The 21,966-nt window shown below is 45.8% G+C and overlaps 1 protein-coding gene across 1 annotated transcript; it reads left to right on the top strand.

The window, feature by feature from the left end:
- Positions 1 to 514: 514 nt before the first annotated feature.
- Positions 515 to 21,557, top strand: Oit3 (oncoprotein induced transcript 3). Its single transcript, XM_032888834.1, has 9 exons — positions 515 to 681; positions 3,440 to 3,814; positions 4,510 to 4,617; positions 8,750 to 8,872; positions 13,396 to 13,518; positions 14,805 to 14,965; positions 16,502 to 16,917; positions 19,157 to 19,256; positions 20,889 to 21,557. The coding sequence occupies exons 1-9, from the start codon at positions 621 to 623 to the stop codon at positions 21,060 to 21,062; spliced, it is 1,641 nt and encodes a 546-aa protein (XP_032744725.1). The 5' UTR covers positions 515 to 620; the 3' UTR covers positions 21,063 to 21,557.
- Positions 21,558 to 21,966: the final 409 nt, after the last annotated feature.

Raw genomic sequence — 21,966 nt, 5'->3', positions numbered from 1 at the left:
CTATGTCTGCGTGTGTGTTTCTGTGTGTGTGTGTGTTTCTGTGTGTGTGTGTGTGTGTGTGTGTGTGTGTGTGTGTGTGTGTGTTCTTATTAGCTCCTGGCCCATTAAATTGAGAAAATTCTCCAGTACCCAGTTCTAACTGAGCGGCTTGCCCTGCTCCGGCTGCAGGAGGCCACACAATGGCATGGCTGCAGCATCAGGAACTCAGTTCCTAGAAGTCACAAAACAAGCTTTGACGTGAAGGGACGTCCCTGAGTGAGAGTCCCTTCTGGATAAGATAGGAAGGCTCCATTTCAGGAGGTTCTTTAGGGGGAAAAAACTACACAATAGGAGGATGAGGGGTGGTGAGGGGGTTTTTGGTTTTTGTTTCCTCTAAAGAAACTATCAGTAAAACACGCGACAGTGAAGAGCGGGGCTCTATCTGGAGTCAAGGCCAGAGCAGCAGATGCTTTGTCCCACTCACCCTCTTCCGCTGTCCCACAAGGTCCCAGCCAGTGCTGATACAGAGTTTCTTCCTAAGAGTGCAGAGGGATACTTTTCTCTAAGTGCCTGAGAAAAGAGCAAGGCAGAACTGTTGTCACAGGCGTCTTCTGCTCCGCTCCGGCAGCTGGATCAGAAAGATGCCTCTGTCCCTGCTGCTCGCCTGCCTCTTCACCACCGTCACCTTGCAGTCACCCGTGGGTGAGTCTCATGTCAAAAATTTTACAGTGTACTTTTTTGTTGCTGTTTGCTTTTGCGTACCAAATGTAAAGAACTGGATGACAGGGCCTTAAATCCAGCCCTGTGGTTGTGTAAAATAGCAGTCACCAAGCCCACCCGGATGCATGCCCAGAAGGTTTCTGGTGATGCTCCTTTAGCTGCCTGCCTGAGTGTCCCGGACGTCCGAAGACCTTTTTTCTCTAAAACCTTCCCATGAGCTCTTGGAGTATGTGTGAAAAGAAATTACATCTCTGTCTAGCGCAAGGACTTTAGAGTTCCAACATTAAGTATGGAAATGATACTTTGTTTCTTTTAGAGAGGAGAGTAGAGCTTTTTCCTTAGTGAATAAAAGGGACCAAATGTTCTGTCCCCACGAAGGGTACAGACCTGGGTAAAACAAGTATTAAATTTGACCTTTAAAAATACGAGTGACTTTTTGCACAAACCAAGCAACTCAACAGCTGTTCTCTCAGGCTTGGCAAAAAACTAGACAGCAAAACACAGCCATCCTCCTGGGCATGTCTGTGTGGCTCAGGGTGGGACTGTCCTAGATTGGTTTCTCTGCTGGAACTTGGGCCGTGCTCTGGCACCTTTAAGTGTGTATGTATGTGTATATATATATGTGTATATATATATATATACACACATATATATATACTTAGATATATGTGTAAGTATATACATACATATATTTGTGTACATATATGTACACATACATATATGCACACATGCATACATATACACATACATACAAAGTTTGAAGCCAGGCAATAGTGGCATAAGCCTTGAATTGCAACACTCAGGAGGCAGAAGCAAGAGGATCTCTGTGAATTTGAGGCCAGCCTGGTCTACAGAGTGAGTTTCAGGACAGCCAGGGCTACACAGAGAAACCGTGTCTTGAAAAACAGAAACCAAGCAACAACAACAACAACAAAAGATTGGACACTGAGGAGTTACGGAAGCTACGTGTATGGCAATATCCTGTTTGGGATCTTGGGAAGGGAACATTATAGATAAAAACTAAGACAACGGGAGTGAACATAGGCTTGAGGTAATAATATTCAACAGTGGCCCATTGCTTAGGACACAGGAAAGAGGAGGTGGGCAGTAAGCAGCAGGGGAAGGGGAGCTTCTAGACACAGCAAAGGCACAGGGACTGTGAAGACTGTGATCTGGGCAGTGTACAGGGCCTCCTGGTACAACAGCCTCCAGCATAGCAAGATAGGGCACAAATATGTCTGCTCAGGCCCCATGGTTGGTCTTTGTAGGAGACCGAAGATGCCCCTAAGTGTTCTGCTGAGCCACTGAGCCTTCTAGGGGGAGAGGGACTTGGAGAGGAGCACACAGGCTTGTTCTCTTTCAAGCCCTGGCGCTGAGGATGTACGAGCTCATTAGGATCAGTGTGTGCAATGCCACATTCTTGGCTCCACACTGAGAGTAAGAAGAGGACTTGACACAGAATGGGCATTTAAAAGAGGGGGAAGAATTTATTGTTGGCAAACATCCAGTGACTGTGTTTGTGTAGCGTTCCATACAGGGTCAGTCTCTCTTCTTCACAACACTGTTCCTCTACAAGAGGAAGGCAATTGAACTTTTCAACAGTATAAGGAGTGACATTTAACTTTAAGGAAAACTTTAGAAATCATGGAATAGTCATTATGGGAGTTGCTGTCAATGCCATTAAAGGTTGAGTGTCTATTTCTTGTAAAATTAGAGACAGGAAGATGAGTGAAATATTTCTATGAAGTTATAATCATCTGTGAAATTGCTCTGGAAGCCCTGCTCACTGGAGAGCCATAGCCAAAGGGGAAAACGAGATTGCCCCCTTGGAGAAGAGAGGGAATTTGAGGACATCTCCTCCTCTTCAGGGAACACTGAATGGTTAGGTAGCCCTGAGCTGGGATAGCTCAGAAGCATTTTAAAGACTTTGGAAGGAACTCACAAAACTTGAAGAGAAGGTTGCTTGTGCTACCTACAATTCTGCAAATGTCATTTTCAGAAAGTGCAATGTCCTGACCACTTCTTGCCCCAGACCGTGAGGTTATTTCCCGTGTCCTCTTGCCAGGTTGCTGTGTATTTCAAAGCAACTGGCTGAGTGCCTTGGGCCCTTTCCCTTTCTGTGGAGTGAGCTTTCCACATTCTTTATCCAGTCAAACTTCATACTGATGCAACACCTGACAGCCGTTTCTGCAAAGGCAATGCAAGGCCTTCTTTTCTTTTTTAATTTCTGAAACTGAGGACCTAATTGCATGTAACAGGGCCTCTCCCATGACTGCATAGCTGAACTGCAAAATGCCTTTCCACACCATCTCTTCCCATCCTTGTATCAAAATTCCTAGATCCCCAGACACGTGATCCCCTCGGTATATTGATTTATTTACTCGTTCATTTGTCCACTCATTCTGGTGCTGGCCATGCACAGCAAGTTTAAGCTGTTACAGTGCCAGACGTGGCACAGACTGCTAATTTCAACAGTGAGGGTGGAGACAGGAGGATTCTTAGGGCTCACTGGCCAGACAGTCTAGCCTAGTCAATGAGCCAGAGAAAGACTCTGTCTAAAGAAAGCAAAACGAATGGTTCCTAAGGAAGTACACCTTTGATATCTTACATGCATGTGCGTGCGCGCGCGCGCGCGCACATACACACACACACACACACACACACACACTGAGGTAGATGTAGCCGTTTGCATTGTGATCTGAAACATCACCGGATGTCTCTGGGTCCCTTTCATCCCCAGCCCTAGATCCTTGTTCTGCTTATATCAGTCTGAATGAGCCCTGGAGGAACACTGACCACCAGTTCGATGAGTCCCAAAGTCAGCCTCTCTGCGACAACCATATGGATGGGGAGTGGTACCGCTTCACAGGTATGGCAGGGGACGCCATGCCCACCTTCTGCATACCAGAAAATCACTGCGGGACCCATGCACCTGTCTGGCTCAATGGCAGCCACCCCCTAGAAGGGGATGGCATTGTGCAACGCCAGGCCTGTGCCAGCTTCAAAGGGAACTGTTGTCTGTGGAACACCACGGTGGAGGTCAAGGCCTGCCCTGGAGGTTACTACGTGTATCGTCTGGCCAAGCCCAGCGTCTGCTTCCACGTCTACTGTGGACGTAAGTACCCTCCTGTGCTCTCTTCCTTCCTCGGCAAGGCCATGGATGGCGTTAAAGAGAAATGTGAATCCCAGTTATTGTGATGCTTGTTTCATTAAAACTGTAAGGTTAAAAGTGATGGATTTTCACCCTCCTGAGTATGGAAGAACCCTCAGTCATCTCCCTGTTGAGAGAGGAGCAATGGATGAACATCAGACAGATGCCCAAACATCTACATGGTAGCTCTGTGCTTGCTCCCACTGCCCTTTAGACCCAATATATAACAGGAAGAGGCAACTTAGTGTCAATAAAACCTTCAAAGTGAATTTCATCACATCCCTAATGCCATCAAAATCTGGAGGACCTCATAAGCACCCTTAACAGTAGAGCTCAAACCCAGGGCCCACAGAAGCTGGTGTTCCCAGTTCCTGTGCACATTCTGGAAAGTCCACAGTGAAGCATGACCTAACCCAGAGCACCTAACTCATATGCACTGACGTGTTCAGCTTGCTGAAGTCCTCGGGCCACCATGAGCCTGAGATCTGTAGCTGGGCTTGGCTATCTGAAAGAACCACACTGTCCATGTTGTCTCTCCATTGGTGAGACACGAGAAATGGCAGGAACCTGTAACCCATGCCTGCATTCATGAGACAACTCAAAAGACAGGGTCCTCTGAGCCTCAACACTCACAGAAAGTGACTGTTGTCCTTCCACAGATTTCTATGACATCTGTGATGAGGATTGCCATGGCAGCTGCTTGGATACCACTGAGTGCGCATGCTCTCCGGGAACCTCGCTGGGCCCAGATGGGCAGACTTGCTTCGGTAAGAACTAGTCACAAGGCAGAAGTGACCCTCAGGATCGACGAGACATCCAGTGCATCTCTGAGCATTTGTAATTGAGCTTGTCTTTGTCGATCAGAACTAAAGCGCAGGACAAGCTCATGGTGTGATCAGGGACAGTTTGCAACCACACCATCTGCTGTCTTATGAAGCCGTTGAAAAGTGGCCAGTGTGCTTGAGGATCCGGCTCTTAAATTTACTAAATTTTAATATGAAAACTGACTTTTGATCCAGTCATTGACAACCAAAAATGCTTGGGAAAACTCAAATGACTAAAATTTTACAAGTTAGTAAAAGTGTCCGTTTTTACTAACTGTGAACACAGATGAAGTGTTTCTGGTGGAAATTGGCCTCCATTAAGGAGTGGTGCATTCTGTAGCTCTAGCACTCAGGAGGCTGAGGCAGGAGAGTGGTAAGTTCGAGACCATCCTGAGCAGCATAGGCAAGACTCTGACTCAAAAGAAAAAACAAAACAAAACAAAACAAAAAACAAAAACAAAAACAGAAAATCTGAGGTCGAAATTGAGATACACTGTAAGGTTATTTCACAGTTGGTTCCAAAGGCGTGTATTGTTGTCTCATGCATAGCTTCTTCAGGCAGATATTAAAATGGAAATATATGTTTATTCATTGACCTTTTCTTTTCTGCATCAAAGGTGGCACGCCATCATACCTGTCTCTCCTTGACATTGTTCCTTAAGTCTTTGCCTATCAGAAGCCCCAAGTTCCCACAAACGTTAGAGCGATGACTGTAGGGAGACTTCTGTGTCTAGGAGCACATGTCAAGTTTAGTTTATATTTAGTTTCCATGGAAATGAAACAAGTTTAAACTTTTCGTTACATTTATTATTTACTGTGTATGTGCTAGGTCAAGGACAACTTGCTGGAGTTGGTTCTCTCTGCCAAGTGGGCCTCAAGATCATTAGGGGGCCAGCACCAGCCCGACAATTTTAATTATTTTTTTTTCTTTTTTTCGGAGCTGGGGACCGAACCCAGGGCCTTGCGCTTGCTAGGCAAGCGCTCTACCACTGAGCTAAATCCCCAACCCCAATTATTATTTTTTTAAAGATTTTATTTATTTATTTAATGTAAATGAGTACACTGTTGCTGTCTGACACACCAGAAGAGGGCATCTGATCCCATCAAAGATGGTTGTGAGCCACCATGTGGTTGCTGGGATTTGAACTCAGGACCTCTGGAAGAGCAGTCAGTGCTCTTAACCGCTGAGCCAACTCTCCAGCCCTTAATTGTTTGTTTTAAATTAGCTTTTTTTCAGCAAAGAGAAGGGAGTAAGAAAATAACAAAGTAGCTACACATGTACCCAGATGGAACTGTAATTAAAATTTGTTTTCTTTTGAAAAAAAAAAGGGGGTGAAAATAAAATTTGGTATTCGAGCTAAACGTTCTCACTGTGAGAACGTTTCCACCACACTCTGTCATCCTCAGTGGCTGCTGCTTGAATGGGAGCCTGCTTCCTTCCTGCCCTGTCTCTATGTCTTATTATTGCTGTGTGTATGTGTAACATTGTACCATACAGAATTATTGTATCAGTGCTTAAAGTTAGCCTACAGATGATACCCCACTCCATGCGGGGCATTTTCTCTAGGGTGTTAGCATGCAGCAGGAATTGCTAGTGATCAAGATACCTCCACTAGCTGTAACTAACAGCCCCAAGCAACAGAGCCTAAATAAGTAGAAGTTAATTTCTCCCTCACAGAAAAGCAAAAGCAAAAATGGAGGCTTACCATGGAGGCCAGAAAGAAGTCGTAGCATGGGTATGGTCTCACCTCTGCAAGGAAGCTGCTAGCCTCCTGCCCTCTCTGGTGCGGGTAGTGGAGTGAAGTTCAGGGCCCAGTGCATGTGGCAGATAGCTGGGACACCAGCACTTGGAAAGTGGAAAAGGAAGATCAGGATTACAAGGCCAGCCTCTTCTGATAGTGCCTTCTAGGCTAGCCTGGGCTACACGAGACTCTCACCTAATGTTGTGGAAAATGAAGACCAAGAGTACAAGACCAGCCTCTTCTGCAGAGTGCATTCTAGGATAGCCTGGGCTACACAAGACTCTCATCTACTGTTGTTTGCTTTGTTTTGTATTTCTACTGCAAGCTCTAAACATTGGCTTTCCCTTATTTAGTTCATTTCCCCTCTTTCGTTTTTTGTTTGTTTGTTTTGTTTTGTTTTCTCTTTAAAAAAAGTGCTTGTATGGCTCTCTGGGTTATTCTTTTATCTCCAGTTCAAAGCCTCTAGATCTTGCCTATCCACTTCCACCATAAGCTGTTGCAATGTTTTTTGTTGTTGTTGTTGTTTTGTTTTGTTTTGTTGTTGTTGTTGCAATGTTTTATGCCAAGCCCTCACCTACCATTAAGGGTTTTCTGTGGTTCTCCCCACTTCTCACCTCCTCCAAGGATGCTCAACTCCAGAGCAGGTCTCCAAGGGTGTCTGTAGCTCAGGTCAGATTGCACATCAGTTTCTCAACTCAAGGTTGACATCCTGAGCGGGAAGTGTATGCTTCTGCTGTTGCAGCGCACCGACATGGGGTTCCACTGTTGGCAAGGGAAGTGCACCCCTCTCCCTTCAGGGCTCCTGCAGGGAGCCTCCTCTTTGCTACTGTGGCAGAGTTCTACTCTGAAGTTTGTTGACATATGCAGTGGTCTCTCTCTTAGTCTAGTGAAAGAGCTGATGCTCAGTAGACACTTATGAAGACATAAGTCAGACACTTATGAAGAAAAGGAAGTCTAGTTCAAGGAGGCTCACAGGCAGGTTGCCAACACTGGCTCAGCTCCAGAGAAGACCTGGCAGAAGATGGTCAACCAAGAACACAAGCAAAGAAAGAAAGGCAGTGAGAAAGGGGATCCCACAGTTCCCTTCGATGGCAATGCCCCTCACTATTCCAATAGGCCCCGCCTCTTAAAGGCCCACCACCTCGTAACATCACACTGGGGAACGAACATCCAATAAGCCAGAGTTTGCTTAGAACTTACCCAGACCATAAGAGAGGAGGCCCCTTTATCTGCCGAGCCATCTTGCCAACTCCACAGGGCTCTGAGTGTAAGGGGAGTTCCACACAGCTCATCTGATACCCAGTGATCGTTTAAGCTCCAGCCCTTGGCTCACATCCTGAATCCGGGTTCCTTCCTGAGAACAAAGACACATTTTACTCTCAGGTTCCCTTTTCTCTGTAGAAGGAGAGAGATCCGTGTTTATTGTCCATTTAATTTTTTTTTACAACAAGAATCCACACATAGTTCATCAGATGCTTTAAAAACTAGAAACCATTTCTTAAATATAATGTGAGAACATGAATTTTAAAAAACGGGGTCACACTGTATAGCCCTTGGCTGTTCTGAAGCTCCCTGTATAGACAAACTGGCCTCCAGCTCACAGAGACCCGCTTGCCTCTGCCTCCTGAGTGCTGGGATGAGACTATTTCAATCTTTAAAGTTGGTTTTCAGGATAGTTTGCCATGCAATAACCAAAGACTGTCTCACACAGTGTTTTACTAGATAGTCCTTCACTGTAAGTTCTTTCTATGCTGTAAAGCTAAACACAGTCTATAACCTTGCACAGAACAGTTTTTCATGAACTTACTGGAGAAAGTGGAATTCCTTAAAAAAAAAATAAAGAAGTGTACCCAGCACACAAAAGGAACCTCATCCCCCGTGGCCTTACCTTATTACATTTATGTACTTATTGTGCATGTGTGCCCACGTGCTGTGCCATGCATGTAGAGGTCACAGAACAACTTCCAGATGTCCGTTCTCACCCTTCACCCTGTGCGTTCCACCCAAACTCAGGCTGTCAAGTTTGGCAGAAAGCGCCTTTCTCTGCTGGGCCATCTTGCCAGTCCCACAGCTCTACCCTAAAGGATAGGAGCTCACAAGTCCTCGGGCACCTTCTGCTTGACAGAGGACAAATGAACAGAAGATAGATGAGCTAACAGCTTGGTTAAGGGAGACCAGGCCCGTAGACTGGACTATACTGGTTCTTGCATGATGGGGCGTGGGGCTACCCAATAGCGTCTGAGAAGACACAGGGGAGGGGATTCTGTTCTGGGGCTGTGGGCAGGGTAAGGTTGCTCAACGGTGTGACAGTGATGTGGGTTTCCCTTCTACAGACGAAAATGAGTGTGAGCACAACAATGGTGGCTGCAGTGAGATATGTGTGAACCTCAAAAACTCACACCGCTGCGCATGCGGGGTCGGCCGCGTGCTCAGGAGCGACGGAAAGACTTGCGAAGGTGAGAGTGGGTGGGGAGGGGATCCGAACCCAGCATCCAAAGTGGGCCACGGGCTTGTTCTTTGACATTTGGGAAGCTGGCTTGGCGGTAGAGGAAAATAAGTTTGTCAGCCTAAGAAAATGATTACAGGGCTTCAGGGGCACTGAGGGTGCTCAAGCTGTGAACAGAATTCAAGATTGAAGGGTGCGGGGGTGTTGTGAGAAGTGGAGCATCGTGGGGAAACTGAAGTGGGTTAATACCCACTTCCTCAAACTTAAATGTACCCACAAATCCCATAGGATCTTGTTAAGGTGCAGATTCTGACCGGTGGGTCTGGATTCAGGCTGAGGTACCATGTTGCTAAGTAATGTCTAGGTGCCAGCTACTGCTGGCCAGAAGCTGACAGTGGCAGGCAGCAGCCCAGGTTCTCAACCCTCCTAGGCCTGAGACTGGGCTCCCACCCAACCCCCACTTATAGGCGGGGAAGTCTGCTTCGACGGGCTGGGATGGGACCTCAGAATTAACAATTTGGACAAATTGCACCGGTGATTCTCATTGGCTTAGAAACTCAAGAAAACACTTGGAAAGGAGGTGGTGGTAGCCCATGCCTTTAATCCTAGCATTCCAGAGGCAGAGGCAGACAGATCTCTCTGAGTTCGAGGCCATCCTGGCTCAGGATGGGAGTTTCAGGGCAACCAGGGCTACACAGAGAAAACATCTGTCAAAAACCAAACCAACCAAGCAAATAAAGAAAACGGAGAATTGGAGAAACTCCTTTTACATTGAATTATTTTTCCTTTGCTTTGGGGAGATTAGTGTATTTTTGGAGGTAAAATGATCTACTTAAAACTTTGAGTGCCTGGTGTCCACAGGGGCTAGGAAACTGGAGTGACTGATGGTTGTAAGCCACCATGTGGGTGCTGGGAGGATTAAACCCAGGTCTTCTGGGAAAGTAGCAAGGGCTCTTCACCTGTTACTTAGCTGCTCCCTGACCCTATTACCTACCTTTAATAACAGAGTTGCTGTGTGCTCAGCTTAGTAACCAACACCTTACTGATGTATTTGCAAGGAATTGAAATAAAAGTATCTATTGTTACTCTATTGCTTTTTAATAGCTATAACATTTCACATTTTTATGAGTAATGACAGTAATCTGCTACTGTTCTGTGGGACTCTGGTCATGTCCTCACCACAGCTAAAGTGACCTCACACCTGCTTTCACAAGTCTGAGTTGCCCTAACACTCCCGGCAGAGCCTGTCACGGAAAGGTAAATAGAATAGTTGTTGTTATGTACAAAGGCTACATGATTCATCTTTCAGTAGCATTGAACTTGTTTATTAATAGAGCTATAATCTATATATAAGAGCTCATCTTATTCTTGTCACATTCAAAATAATAAGATACCATCCCAAAGAGAAAAATTTATGAGGAGCACCCTACAAAGTTTGCATTATTAATTCAGAAATCATTAAATGGAGTATTAAATTGCTGTCCTTATAATGAAGCTAAATTATTTTGAATTTTATTGAATAAAGAATGTCTGGAATCCTCCCTAAATCTTAATAGTTTTACATAATAATTTTAGCATATTTGAATATTAATAAAATATTTCATGAGGAACATTTGTAATGATTCATGAACACATTATTGAGACCATTATAGTTAATATTCATATAATCTCAAAACCTAATAACCATAACTAAAAAATACTTAGAAATGATAAAGATTTTATGTGTCTATATGAGCAGTATTTTAGGAATACTGTTTCTATTTATAACATTTAACTTTTATTGAAAGGCTAAATGTATTTGTTTCTTTAGTGAGGCTATTAAATGGTTATAGCTCTTTAAAAATTAATTATACTTTTAAATTTTTAAGTAAATTTTAATGCTTTATTATATAAATAGGAAAAAAGGGAAAAGAGGAAAAATATAAGTGACCCCCCAGTCTATTGCTAGATGTTTTTACCCTGAACACTTCTTTCCACCATCGTGAGGGGCTTAAATCCTTTAAGGCAATTTGGATTTTTTGGAGGGGACCTATTTTTTGTTTTGCATTTTTAGACCTGAAAATACCCAGTGTGGTTAGAGGTTAGGGTTACCTCTTCATCTTACAAATATTGAAACTGCAACTTAGAGAGATAAACTGACGTAGGAAAGGTCATTTTGAGGGTGGCAGGGAGCCAAGTGTCTGCTGAGCCAGGTGTGGCCTCAGGTATGATCTCAGCACTAAACCATTAATGCTGATTCTAACGCTTTTTTTTGAGTCTCACTATGTGCCCTTGGTCAGCCTGGAGTACATATATAGTCAGTATATAGACCAGGCTGGCCTAGAAGTCACAGAGATCCGCCTGCCTCTGCTTCCAAAGTTCTGGGGTTGGAGGCGTGTACCACCATCCCGGTGATTTTTACACTTCATAGTACAGTAGCATATTTATATATTTTCTTCCACATTGTTATCTATAACCTCAACTATTTCAAAAGTCCACAAACTGTATATACCCTTTAAAAATATATGGCTTGGCTTGTCACAATAATACACTGTTGACAGTGACATTTGTCACTTCTGGTCTGGATACACAGGTACCCTGTGTAAGACGGACATAAATGAATGCAGTAGCCACCTCTGCCAATTTGTAGGGCGTGGGGGGATGGGACGTGTGCGAGCTGTTCTACAAGGATCAATAGGGACACACTGCAGGCCTGCCTTCCTCCTTTAACGTCCTTGGAGCCTCAGGCTATGATGTTTGTGACTGGCACCCTGGATTTACGAACAGGAGCCTAGCATGACTGTCCTCTGAGAGGATCTACCCAGCAGCTCACCCGAAACAGAGGCAGAGACCCATAGCCAGCATTAGACAGAGCTTGGAAGTCTTGTGGCAGAGTTGGGGGAAGAATTGAGGAACCTGGAAGGAATAGGGACTCCACAAGAAGAACAACAGAGTCACCTAACCTGGACCCTTGAGGGCTCACGAAGACCGAACCACCAACCAAAGAGCATGCAGGGGCTGGACCTAGCTCCCTCTCCCCTGACTCCCACACATACGTAACAGATGTGCAGCTTGGTCTATATGCAGGGCCCTCAACAACTGGAGAGGGGGCTGACCCTCACTCCTTGTCTGCATTTGGACACTGTTCCCCTAGCTGAGCTGCCTTGTCTGGTCTCAGTGGGAGAGGATGTGCTTAGTCCTGTAGTGACTTGAGTTGCCATGGTGGGTTGGTACCAGGGGGAGTGTGTGGGGGGACTCCTCATTCTCAGAGGAAGGGGAACTGGGAGCAGAGAGGGGCTATAATTAGGATATAAAGTGAATAAATAAATTAATTAATGGAAAAATGTGGCTTGTCTATGTCTGGTAAGATGTCTCAGCAGTAAGGGTTTGCCATCAAACCTGATGACCTGAGTTTGATCCCTAGAACCCGCAAGCCAGAGAAAGAGAACTGTGCCCACAAGTTGTCCTCTGCTCTCCACACACTGCTTGGCTCTGCTACACACACACACACACACACACACACACACACACACACACACACACACATGCAAGCATGCGCAGACACACACTGTGGTTTTCCTATACACACAGTTGCACACATGTACACACAGACCCATACATTGTGTCTTTGCTATGTGGCTGTTCTATACACATACAGTTGCATACACACACACACACACACACACACACACACACACACACACACACACACTGTGGCTTTGCTATGCACACACATACATGCACACATTCACACACACGGACACGGACACACACACACACATACACACAAACTTCATAAATATTTTTAAATATTATAGGTGGGTTCCTAAGCAGGTAATAAAGATAAGTTCATTATAACTTTGTTATTTTTTAATTTATTTAATATATGAGTGCCCTATCTTCATGTATACCTATGTACCAGATGGAATCTGATAGCCCTTAACCTAAAAGATAATGTCCGAGTCCCACGAAAGTCATTTTGGTGTTGAGATTATGGTCACCGACCTGCTGGGGCAGGGGTGGAACTTGGGCCTTGGGAATGGTAGGCAAACACTGTGACAGGTATTTCCGCAGCCCCCAGCCTGCTGAAGACCTTTATATCCGGTGCTCTTATTCCTAGAGGGTCTAGGAGAGGCGCCAGTGCTCCAACCGCAGCCACTCTGACCCAGCTGGTCCAGAAGAACTTTTACTCACTCTCTTTTCATCCACCAATAGGCCTCTAAAATTCCAATTTATGTGTACATATATTACAACAGTTAAGAAATGGTTTTTTAGTCTCGTACATATTTATGACCTCACCATAATCATAAAAACCATGAGAAAACTAGAAAGACACTCTACAAGATGCCGGGAGAGCCTCAGTAAGTGTGGCTGAGGATGGAGATTACTTTTGGCAGTCATAACATTTAATGAACATTTTTGTGGATTTGCCTCATTACCACTTACCACATGAGACCACAGGGGATTACGTCATGAGTTAAGAATACTCTCTAGTGATTAATGCTGGGATTTCTGCAGAAGGATGACTCTCATCTTTGTGGGTTCCCTCTGCAGACATCGAAGGATGCCACAGTAACAATGGCGGCTGCAGCCACTCCTGCCTTGGGTCTGAGAAGGGTTATCAGTGCGAATGTCCTCGGGGTTTGGTGCTGTCCGAAGATAACCACACTTGCCAAGGTAGGGCCAGGTTTCACTCCCTTCTGATTCACACACGGTCCTCCCTCCCACCTTCGCCTTCCCTCCTCCCAGACTGGAAGTCTTATCTTTCTGAAGACTGTCTGAGCACCCAGTGTCTCCTGAGTCACCAGTCAGGAATGGTTCAACAGAGAACCCCTCCCCCATCCCCTCCCCCAAGCCCATCCCTCCCCCTCCAGGGTGTGACAGCTCACTCTGTAGTCCCAGCACTTGGGTGGTGGAGGCCAGAACCCTGCCTGAGAGAGCAAAGCCATCCTGAGCTACCAGAGAGAACTTGTCTCAAACAGGAATGGGAAGAGCTCTCTCTCTCTCTCTCTCTCTCTCTCTCTCTCTCTCTCTCTCTCTCTCTCTTGTCAAGAAAAGATAACTTTGCTTCACTGACTGTCCCTGAGTTGGTCTCTGATTTCTGTAGCCAATAGTGCAACTGCTCCTCGGTTTACAACTATTCATCCAGTCCTTATTCCGCAGAGTTTCAGGGGCCGAGCCAAACTCCAACAGTGATGACTGCTGAATTCTTCTCCATCAACAGTGTTCTGAGAACTGTCCCCCAGCTCTTGGTGTCCCTATCACCCAACAAACACTGACCAGCACCAGTGTCTGATTTCTTTGTCCGTCTCGATGCCGAGATGTGTGTTCACAGACGGGACTCTGGCAGTACCCTTCTGGGATGTTTGTGGGGTGAGAGAACATGAGTGCAGGAACGCCGCAGAAAAGCGACTTCTTTTTAATATTAAGTTAAAGTGGGATTTATAGTCTGACTTTACAGTTTACTGAGTAGCTCAAGGACAATTTGGAAGGCTTCCAGAGTGCGTGAACACTGTTTATTGCCTGTTTAATGGGGCAGTAACTAATGGTCAGAACAAAGTAGCTCTGTTGTTCCATTTAATCCTGTGTCAGCAGTGTCTTTCCCGGGCTATGTCAGCGGTGTCTTTCCAGGCTGCTAGTAAATTGTGTGGGCACTAAAGTTCATCTTTACGATGTCTCGTCCGTCCCATGGAGTCACGCCAGCCACACTTTGGACAGGCGTTTGTTGAGCGGAAGCTTAACCACACTATTTCCTGTTCAAAAGAATGTGTGATCTGAGGAGCATCACTGACCACGATCTCCGGCGTTAGGGATCTTGATCACATTCATCGACTTGCTTCGAGCCCTTTCCTGGAGGAAAGAACTAAGAGTGCAGGTTGCACGGAGGAGAAAGCATCCGTAGAAGCCTCCTTAGCCTTCCCCGGAGCCAGGTTTCCTGTTCTAACAGAATCCCTTTCACACAGTCCCTGTGTTGTGCAAGTCCAGCGCCATTGAAGTGAGTGTCCCCCGGGAGCTGGCTGGAGGCCTGGAGCTCTTCCTGACCAACACCTCCTGTCGAGGAGTGTCCAATGGCACCCACGTCAACATCGTCTTCTCCCTCAAGACCTGCGGCACCGTGGTCGACGTAGGTTCCCCTAGAGGATGCTTAGGTAGTGACCAAAGCTACTTGGGGAGGTAGCTGACAGAGGGTACGATAGGTCCACACAAAAGAACTGAGCTCAAGACATCTGCCGCCCCGAGCCATGGTCCTGGAACGGTGAGGTATGGAATGACTAATTCTGCCATCCCTGTTCATGCACAGCCCTGAGACATCCGTATGCAAGGTATTTTCTCACATCAATCCCAGAAGTAGCAAGAGGCAGGGTGCACCCTGCAGTCAGCTATTTGGAGGCTAAGATGATATGGGTTAGGGGACCCGTGGTTCATTTACGACAGGTGAATGAGTCCAGACATTGATCCGGGCTGAGGTAAAAGGTTAATGTTTTTCTTTTCCAAACACGCTCACACGCCCACCCCCCCAACGCTGAAAACCCGAAGGGAATGTGGAATGAGTTCCTGTCTGTTAGGAAGCACACAGCAGTCCTGAGATGACAAGATACAAAATGTAAACAAAGGCTGGGCTGACTGACACAGGACATACACGGATTCTAGGAGTCCCTGAGAGGGCTGTGGCTTGGACGTGGGTACGACTGTGTGTGATACACACAAGGAAAGAGGCAAAGGGCCTTGGTGATGGGGAACACAGGAGCCCCACCTCAGGGGACTCTTCAGGTCCGTGCTAAGGTGAACAGGCAGAGCAACTGCACTGCAAGGGACCCTCAGCAGAAAATGAAGCTGGAAAGGACACGGGGTAGAGATTGTTTCCAAGGCCTGGCTTGGGTGCTTGGAAGAGAGCAGGTTTGAGTCCCCCAAAATTGAATGAAGTTCTGACCCCACAACGCGCAAGATGGATGTACACAGATACAGGATATAGGTCAGGGCAGAGGTCTTAATGATCATTTGTTTATGAGTCCTGATATATGAATCGCAGGGGTTAATTACTTTGGGTACGATACAAGGTAGTTATGGAGGAATAGGGGTTCCCCATTCAGGCGAGCCGTGTGGATTGTTTCTATGGAGAGCCTGAGAGAATAGCCCCATAACTGCCTGGTACTACTTCCTCATGGTTGAATAAAAACACTTCTGGGGTAAAGAGCTGAAATCCCTCCATACTGGTATGGGTGCAGGTTCGGGACGAATCCAGGGCTAGCCTGATCGGTGCAACAGGATCTAGGATTCTTGCCAGAGAACATGTGGCACTGTCCTCTTGTGAGCTTGGGGTTCACTGATGATCTCCCTAGATCAGCTCTCCTGACTAACGCACCAGAAGGACGCCTGGGTTGACCAAGAAGTAGCCGGTCCGCTGGCTTAGCAGTCTGCATGTCCTACTAACCAACAAAGAGGAAGGGCTCAGGCAGATTTGCTTGAGGCCAGTTCAGGCCAGTCCGGGCAACATAAACAGCCCCCTCTCAAAACGAACACACTCAGAGCTAAAGCCCCTCCGGTTTAAGGAACTAAATCTGTAACATTTGACGGACTGGGTGTTTGGAGGATGTCAAGGGGAGGACAGGGGTAACTAGAAACAAACTTCACAATCTCCCTTCACCCTCTACCGGCACAGGTGGTGAATGACAAAATCGTGGCTAGCAACCTCGTGACGGGTCTGCCCAAGCAGACCCCTGGGAGCAGCGGGGACATCATCATTCGAACCAGCAAACTGCTGATCCCGGTGACCTGCGAGTTCCCACGCCTGTACACCATCTCAGAAGGGTACGTGCCCAACCTGCGCAACGCCCCACTGGAAATCAGGAGCCGGAACCACGGCATCTTCCCCTTCACACTGGAGATCTTCAAGGACCACGAGTTCGAGGAACCGTACCGGGAGACTCTGCCCACGCTCAAGCTTCGAGACTCACTCTACTTTGGCATCGAGCCCCTGGTTCATGTGAGCGGCCTGGAGAGCCTGGTAGAGAGCTGCTTTGCCACGCCCACTGCGAAGGTGGACGAAATCCTCAAGTACTACCTGATCCGGGACGGGTGAGCGCAGCGCTGCTTTGGTGTGGTGGTGGTCGTGGGGGTGGTGGTGATGGTGATGGTGATGGTGTGTGTGTGCTGATATATGTATATATGTATATATGTATATATGTATATGTGTATATGTGTATATGTGTATATGTGTATATGTGTATATATAATATATTATCATAATATATTACATATTATATAACATACTACAATATATACATATATAATATACTACTATATATACATATATATACATACACACATATATACATACATATATATACATACATATATATACATACCTTCACACACATATACATACATATATACACATATATATATACACACACACATACATACACACAAATTTGAGATACCATTGAATTTGGTCAGAAGCCAATAAATAGTTTTTCACTTGGAACACCCGTGGAATATCTAAGACGTTTGATGGGCCACTAGAAATGTCTGCCAGTCTCAAGAACACGATCAGAACTATAGACAGAGAATAGCAAATTGTTCATATGTCCCTAAGAGTAGGATCCACCAGCCTGCTCAGAGGGAGGAGCTATGTGTTAGGAGTCAAGGCTGTGGGAAGCCACGGAAACAGCTTGTGCAGACTCCACTTTCAAGAAGTTTGATGGTGGGGGCTGGGAATATGGCTCAGTGTGTGAAATGCCTGCCCTATAGAGAAGACTTCAGATTCCTAGCATCCAGGAGCCCACTCACCCGGTTAAACAGTCTCCCCAATCCATGAGCTCCAGGGTCAATGAGAGACCCTGCCTCAAAAAATAAGGTGGACAGCAACGGAGGAAGATATTGACCCTTGACCTTCAGACATGCACGCATGTCACATGTTCACCTGTGCACAAACAGACATCATACAGACATGCATAGAAATGAGAAGTGAATTGGGAAGGACTGGAAAGGGAGGATTCTAGAGGGAAGAGATGGAGATTTTTGTGGCGTCGCTGAAAGGCCCTGGATGTGTGTGATGGTGTCAGTGAACCCAGCTGCTCCCCTAGTTCATACCAAGACCTCTTTCCTTAGCCTAAATGGCAGCTGGGAAGTAGCTCGGGCAGTGAGGAACTGCAGCCTCCTAGATGGGGGAGGGATGTAGTGTGTCTGCAAACATTCCTTGGGCTTTAGTCCTTCCCTCCCCTTGTTGCCCAGTTCCTAGGTTTCCAGTTCACTTTAGCGTCTTGCTTTTCTCCCCCCACAGCTCCCTTCTCACCCTGACCTCAGTGCCCCGAACAGAGGTTTCTGACCCTTAATACAATGAGGTCAGCTTTAGAAGTCATTTCTTACATTTGCTGAGTCAGTGCTGTCTCATGCTGGGAAGTCTGCTCATGTACTTGTCATTTAGACTCTGGGTAAAGGACTGTCACCTTCGGTTCAGACCGTTCAAACCAGCTCTGCTGTTTCTCCCTTTATACATATAAAATCTCTCTCTCTCTCTCTCTCTCTCTCTCTCTCTCTCTGTGTGTGTGTGTGTGTGTGTATGTGTGTGCCTCTGTGTGTGCACACATGTATGTACATGTACGAAGATATAAAATAAGTGAGAATGGGTCAAATCACACCTTAGCTTCTTAGGAGAAAATGTGCATTGATATCCAAAGCCATGGCCTTCGTGTGTCAGCTAATGAGTCCTTTCCCCAGTTTACCATGGCAGGCACCTCATAGCCAAACTGAACCAAGATTAAGACACAGACTGTAAAATAGCGACTTGCTGTTACTTGTGGGAAGAGAGGGAATGGAATCATTGGAGGCTACTTGTCACCTAAGAAGTTTAAACGTATGTGTGCAGATGGCCCCGTCACCTCTGTCCACCCTCGGGGGATTGTGTCCAGGAAGTAGGTGTTAAATCAAGGGAGAGCCTTCTCAGACCAACAGCTAGACTAACCTAGATTCCTACAACATGTCACAGATGGAAAGACAACGTTACTAGCCAACGGTCTCTCTGAAGAGCACATCTCAGTGCTTCTAATTACGTAGAGCCCTTACCCAAGCAGGGGGTGCTGTGCTCTCTGAGGCTCCGTGAATGGAGGGTCAGACATCATACTTAGCCCTGAGGAGACCTGAAGATGCCTTTTCTAGGAGAGGAAGCCATTTATTCTTTCTTCTCACAAGGCTGGCGTGCAGCCCAGTACACCCCACCCACTTTACCTCTCCTTGGGCCAAATGCCTTGGCTGCGGGTGTCTGCTGCCTCTGTGGAAGCGATCAGGTCTGACTTGCTGTCTCTCCTACTTTTAGCTGTGTTTCCGATGACTCAGTAAAGCAGTACTCATCCAGGGACCACCTAGCAAAGCACTTCCAAGTCCCCGTCTTCAAGTTTGTGGGCAAAGACCACAAGGTAAGCGGGACACCTTTGTCTCACAACCCCATGCCTGAGCCTTCCTTCTCATTGTCCTGGTCCATTGACATTTTAAGAGCCTGTGGTTAGCTTCTGAACGACCTCTGGGAGAATATAGTTAAACTAGCATTGAGAAAGTCGGGGTTCACACACATTACAATTGCCTGCCCCATGCCACCCCCACACAGAGATTATCACAGGACCACAATTTGGGATCTTCGTGGGCAGATTAGCGTGAAAAGCCAGTGTTGCTGTCAGTTCAGGATTTAGACAGGAATCTCGTGGACAGACAGCACAGGAATGGGGAGAGGGTAGAACCCAGAATGCTAATCATAGGACACAACTTCGTAGCATGGAATGTTCTATATGGAATTTATGGGAAACTACAAATTATAAGGCTTTCGAAGCCATAAGAAGTGAACAACAATGGTAAAATTTATATACATATTTACACACACACACATATATATACATACACACATGTATATACATACATACATACACACATACACACACATATACACACACATATATATGTACATACACACACATATATACATATATACATACACACACACACACATACACACATATATATACATACACACATACACACACATACACACATATATACACACACATGTATACACATACATACATATACACATACACACATATATACACACACATATATATGTACATACACACACATATATATACATACACACACATATATACATACATACACACATATATATATACATACATACACACACATACACACACATATATACATACACATACACACACATACATACATACATACACACATACACACATACACACACATACACACACATACACACATACATACATACATACATACACACACACACATACATATATACACACATACATACATACACACACATACACACATACACACACATATATACACACACATACACACATACATATACACACACATATATATATACATACACACACATATATATATACATACACACATACACACACATATATACACACACACACGTACACACACACACATGTTACTGCCAGTATACATAATCACTAACTTGACACATGATCTTTGTCTAACTACATGTCCATCGGTCTCGCAGAAACAGAACAGTTTGCTGGATATGTTTTATACCATGCTCATAAGAGGACAGAGGGAGGCCTCAAATAAATACAATCAAGGGGGCCACACTGTATCAATTTAATGGAACAGTAAGCAGTTTTTAGGATTGTGAACATGAGAAAAGCAGGTGTGAAGAAGTGTCCTAACAGCGTGTGTGCACATGGGTCGGGATGGCAAGAGGCTATCCCAAGAGGGCATGGGCGACAAGATCGAGCTTTTGCTGCTATTGGCAGTGCTGAAACCCAGCCCAAGGAAAGCTGCACAGAGCGCGTTCTCTCCCACAATGCTCTAAGGGACCTTTCCAGCCACTAATGTGTGGACTGGGCAATTTTCTTATCCTAAGTCTCAGCTTCATGTCCACAAATACAAAATGGTCCCTGTCGCCTCTGGTTGGTACTGTGGGTGGCTCTCTGCTGTCGCCTACAGTGACAGTGGACGCTGCTGTTTTACTGTCCTTACCCCCTCAGGAGGTCTTTCTACACTGCCGGGTCCTTGTGTGTGGGGTGTTGGATGAACGTTCCCGCTGTGCCCAGGGGTGCCACCGGCGAGTGCGTCGTGAGGTGGGTGAAGACGAGGACTCTGCTGGGCTGCAGAGCCAGACACTGACAGGCGGCCCCATCACCATCGACTGGGAGGAGTAGTTCCTGCTCCCTGGCTTCCAGCTGACCTCTCAAGAATGACTTCCTGTGTCCTCGGGGAGCATCAGAGAACCTCCTGAGATACCTGGCTTCTTTAAATCCTGTACTGTGAGTTTAGACAAGCCCGCTCCACGACAGGACTGGCTGGCTTTGTGCCTGTGTTGGTCCAAATCGCAGCACTGCTGGCCCATGTGGCCTAGGCGGGCCTCAGCTTCTGGATTCAAAGAATTGTATCTGTCCTCATGGGAGGGCATCTCCTTCACTTCCTCCGTTCCTTTCTTACAATGAAATACCTCGTTTATGATGTAACAGGACCTCTAACATGAGGGTTGGGATGGCATTCCAAGTCAAAAACCTAAAATAATTAATTACTAAAACATAACCCATGACTTCCTAAACATCTAATAATTGTGACCTAACTCCAACCCCAGTATAGACTATTTAAAGAAGAGTTGAGAGTTTATCAATAAAAATAATGTGTAAGAGAAAACACAATAGAGTGCTTTCATATTGCCTTGAGTGAAATGTTTTCACCTAAAAATAAATCCATGAGGTGCTTAAGAGCACTGGTTGCTCTTGTAGAGGACCTGGGTTCGATTCCCAGCACCCCCATGGTGGCTCACAACCATCTGTAACTCTTTAACTCTGGTTCCAAGAATCCAATGGCCACTTCTGAACTCCCCAGGCACCAGACCTGCATATGCTACACAGACATACATACTGGCAAAATACTCAGACAAGTAAAATAAATTAAAATTTAAGTTATCAGAATGCACATAAGTAGTTCAGTGGCTATATTATAAGCAAAACTAATTCTTGGCCCCATGTGCTCTGAATATTAGTATTCTGTGCATCAGTTAGGCAAGACAATAGGAAAAGGTATAAAACTGTATCATACTCTTACTTT

This window comes from Rattus rattus, chromosome 18 (genome assembly GCF_011064425.1).
Source record: "Rattus rattus isolate New Zealand chromosome 18, Rrattus_CSIRO_v1, whole genome shotgun sequence".
Lineage (NCBI taxonomy): Eukaryota > Metazoa > Chordata > Mammalia > Rodentia > Muridae > Rattus > Rattus rattus.
The sequence above is the reverse complement of the archived record's forward strand: the minus strand, read 5'-3'. Positions and strand labels throughout refer to the sequence as shown.

What these genes read in the sequence shown, in the direction of transcription:
- Oit3 (XM_032888834.1), top strand. Translation starts at nt 621, where the DNA reads ATGCCTCTGTCCCTGCTGCTCGCCTGCCTCTTCACCACCGTCACCTTG. An exon ending in CACCTTGCAGTCACCCGTGG is followed by an intron (nt 682 to 3,439) that starts GTGAGTCTCATG and finishes TTTCATCCCCAG; the next exon opens with CCCTAGATCCTTGTTCTGCT. An exon ending in TACTACCTGATCCGGGACGG is followed by an intron (nt 16,918 to 19,156) that starts GTGAGCGCAGCG and finishes TCCTACTTTTAG; the next exon opens with CTGTGTTTCCGATGACTCAG.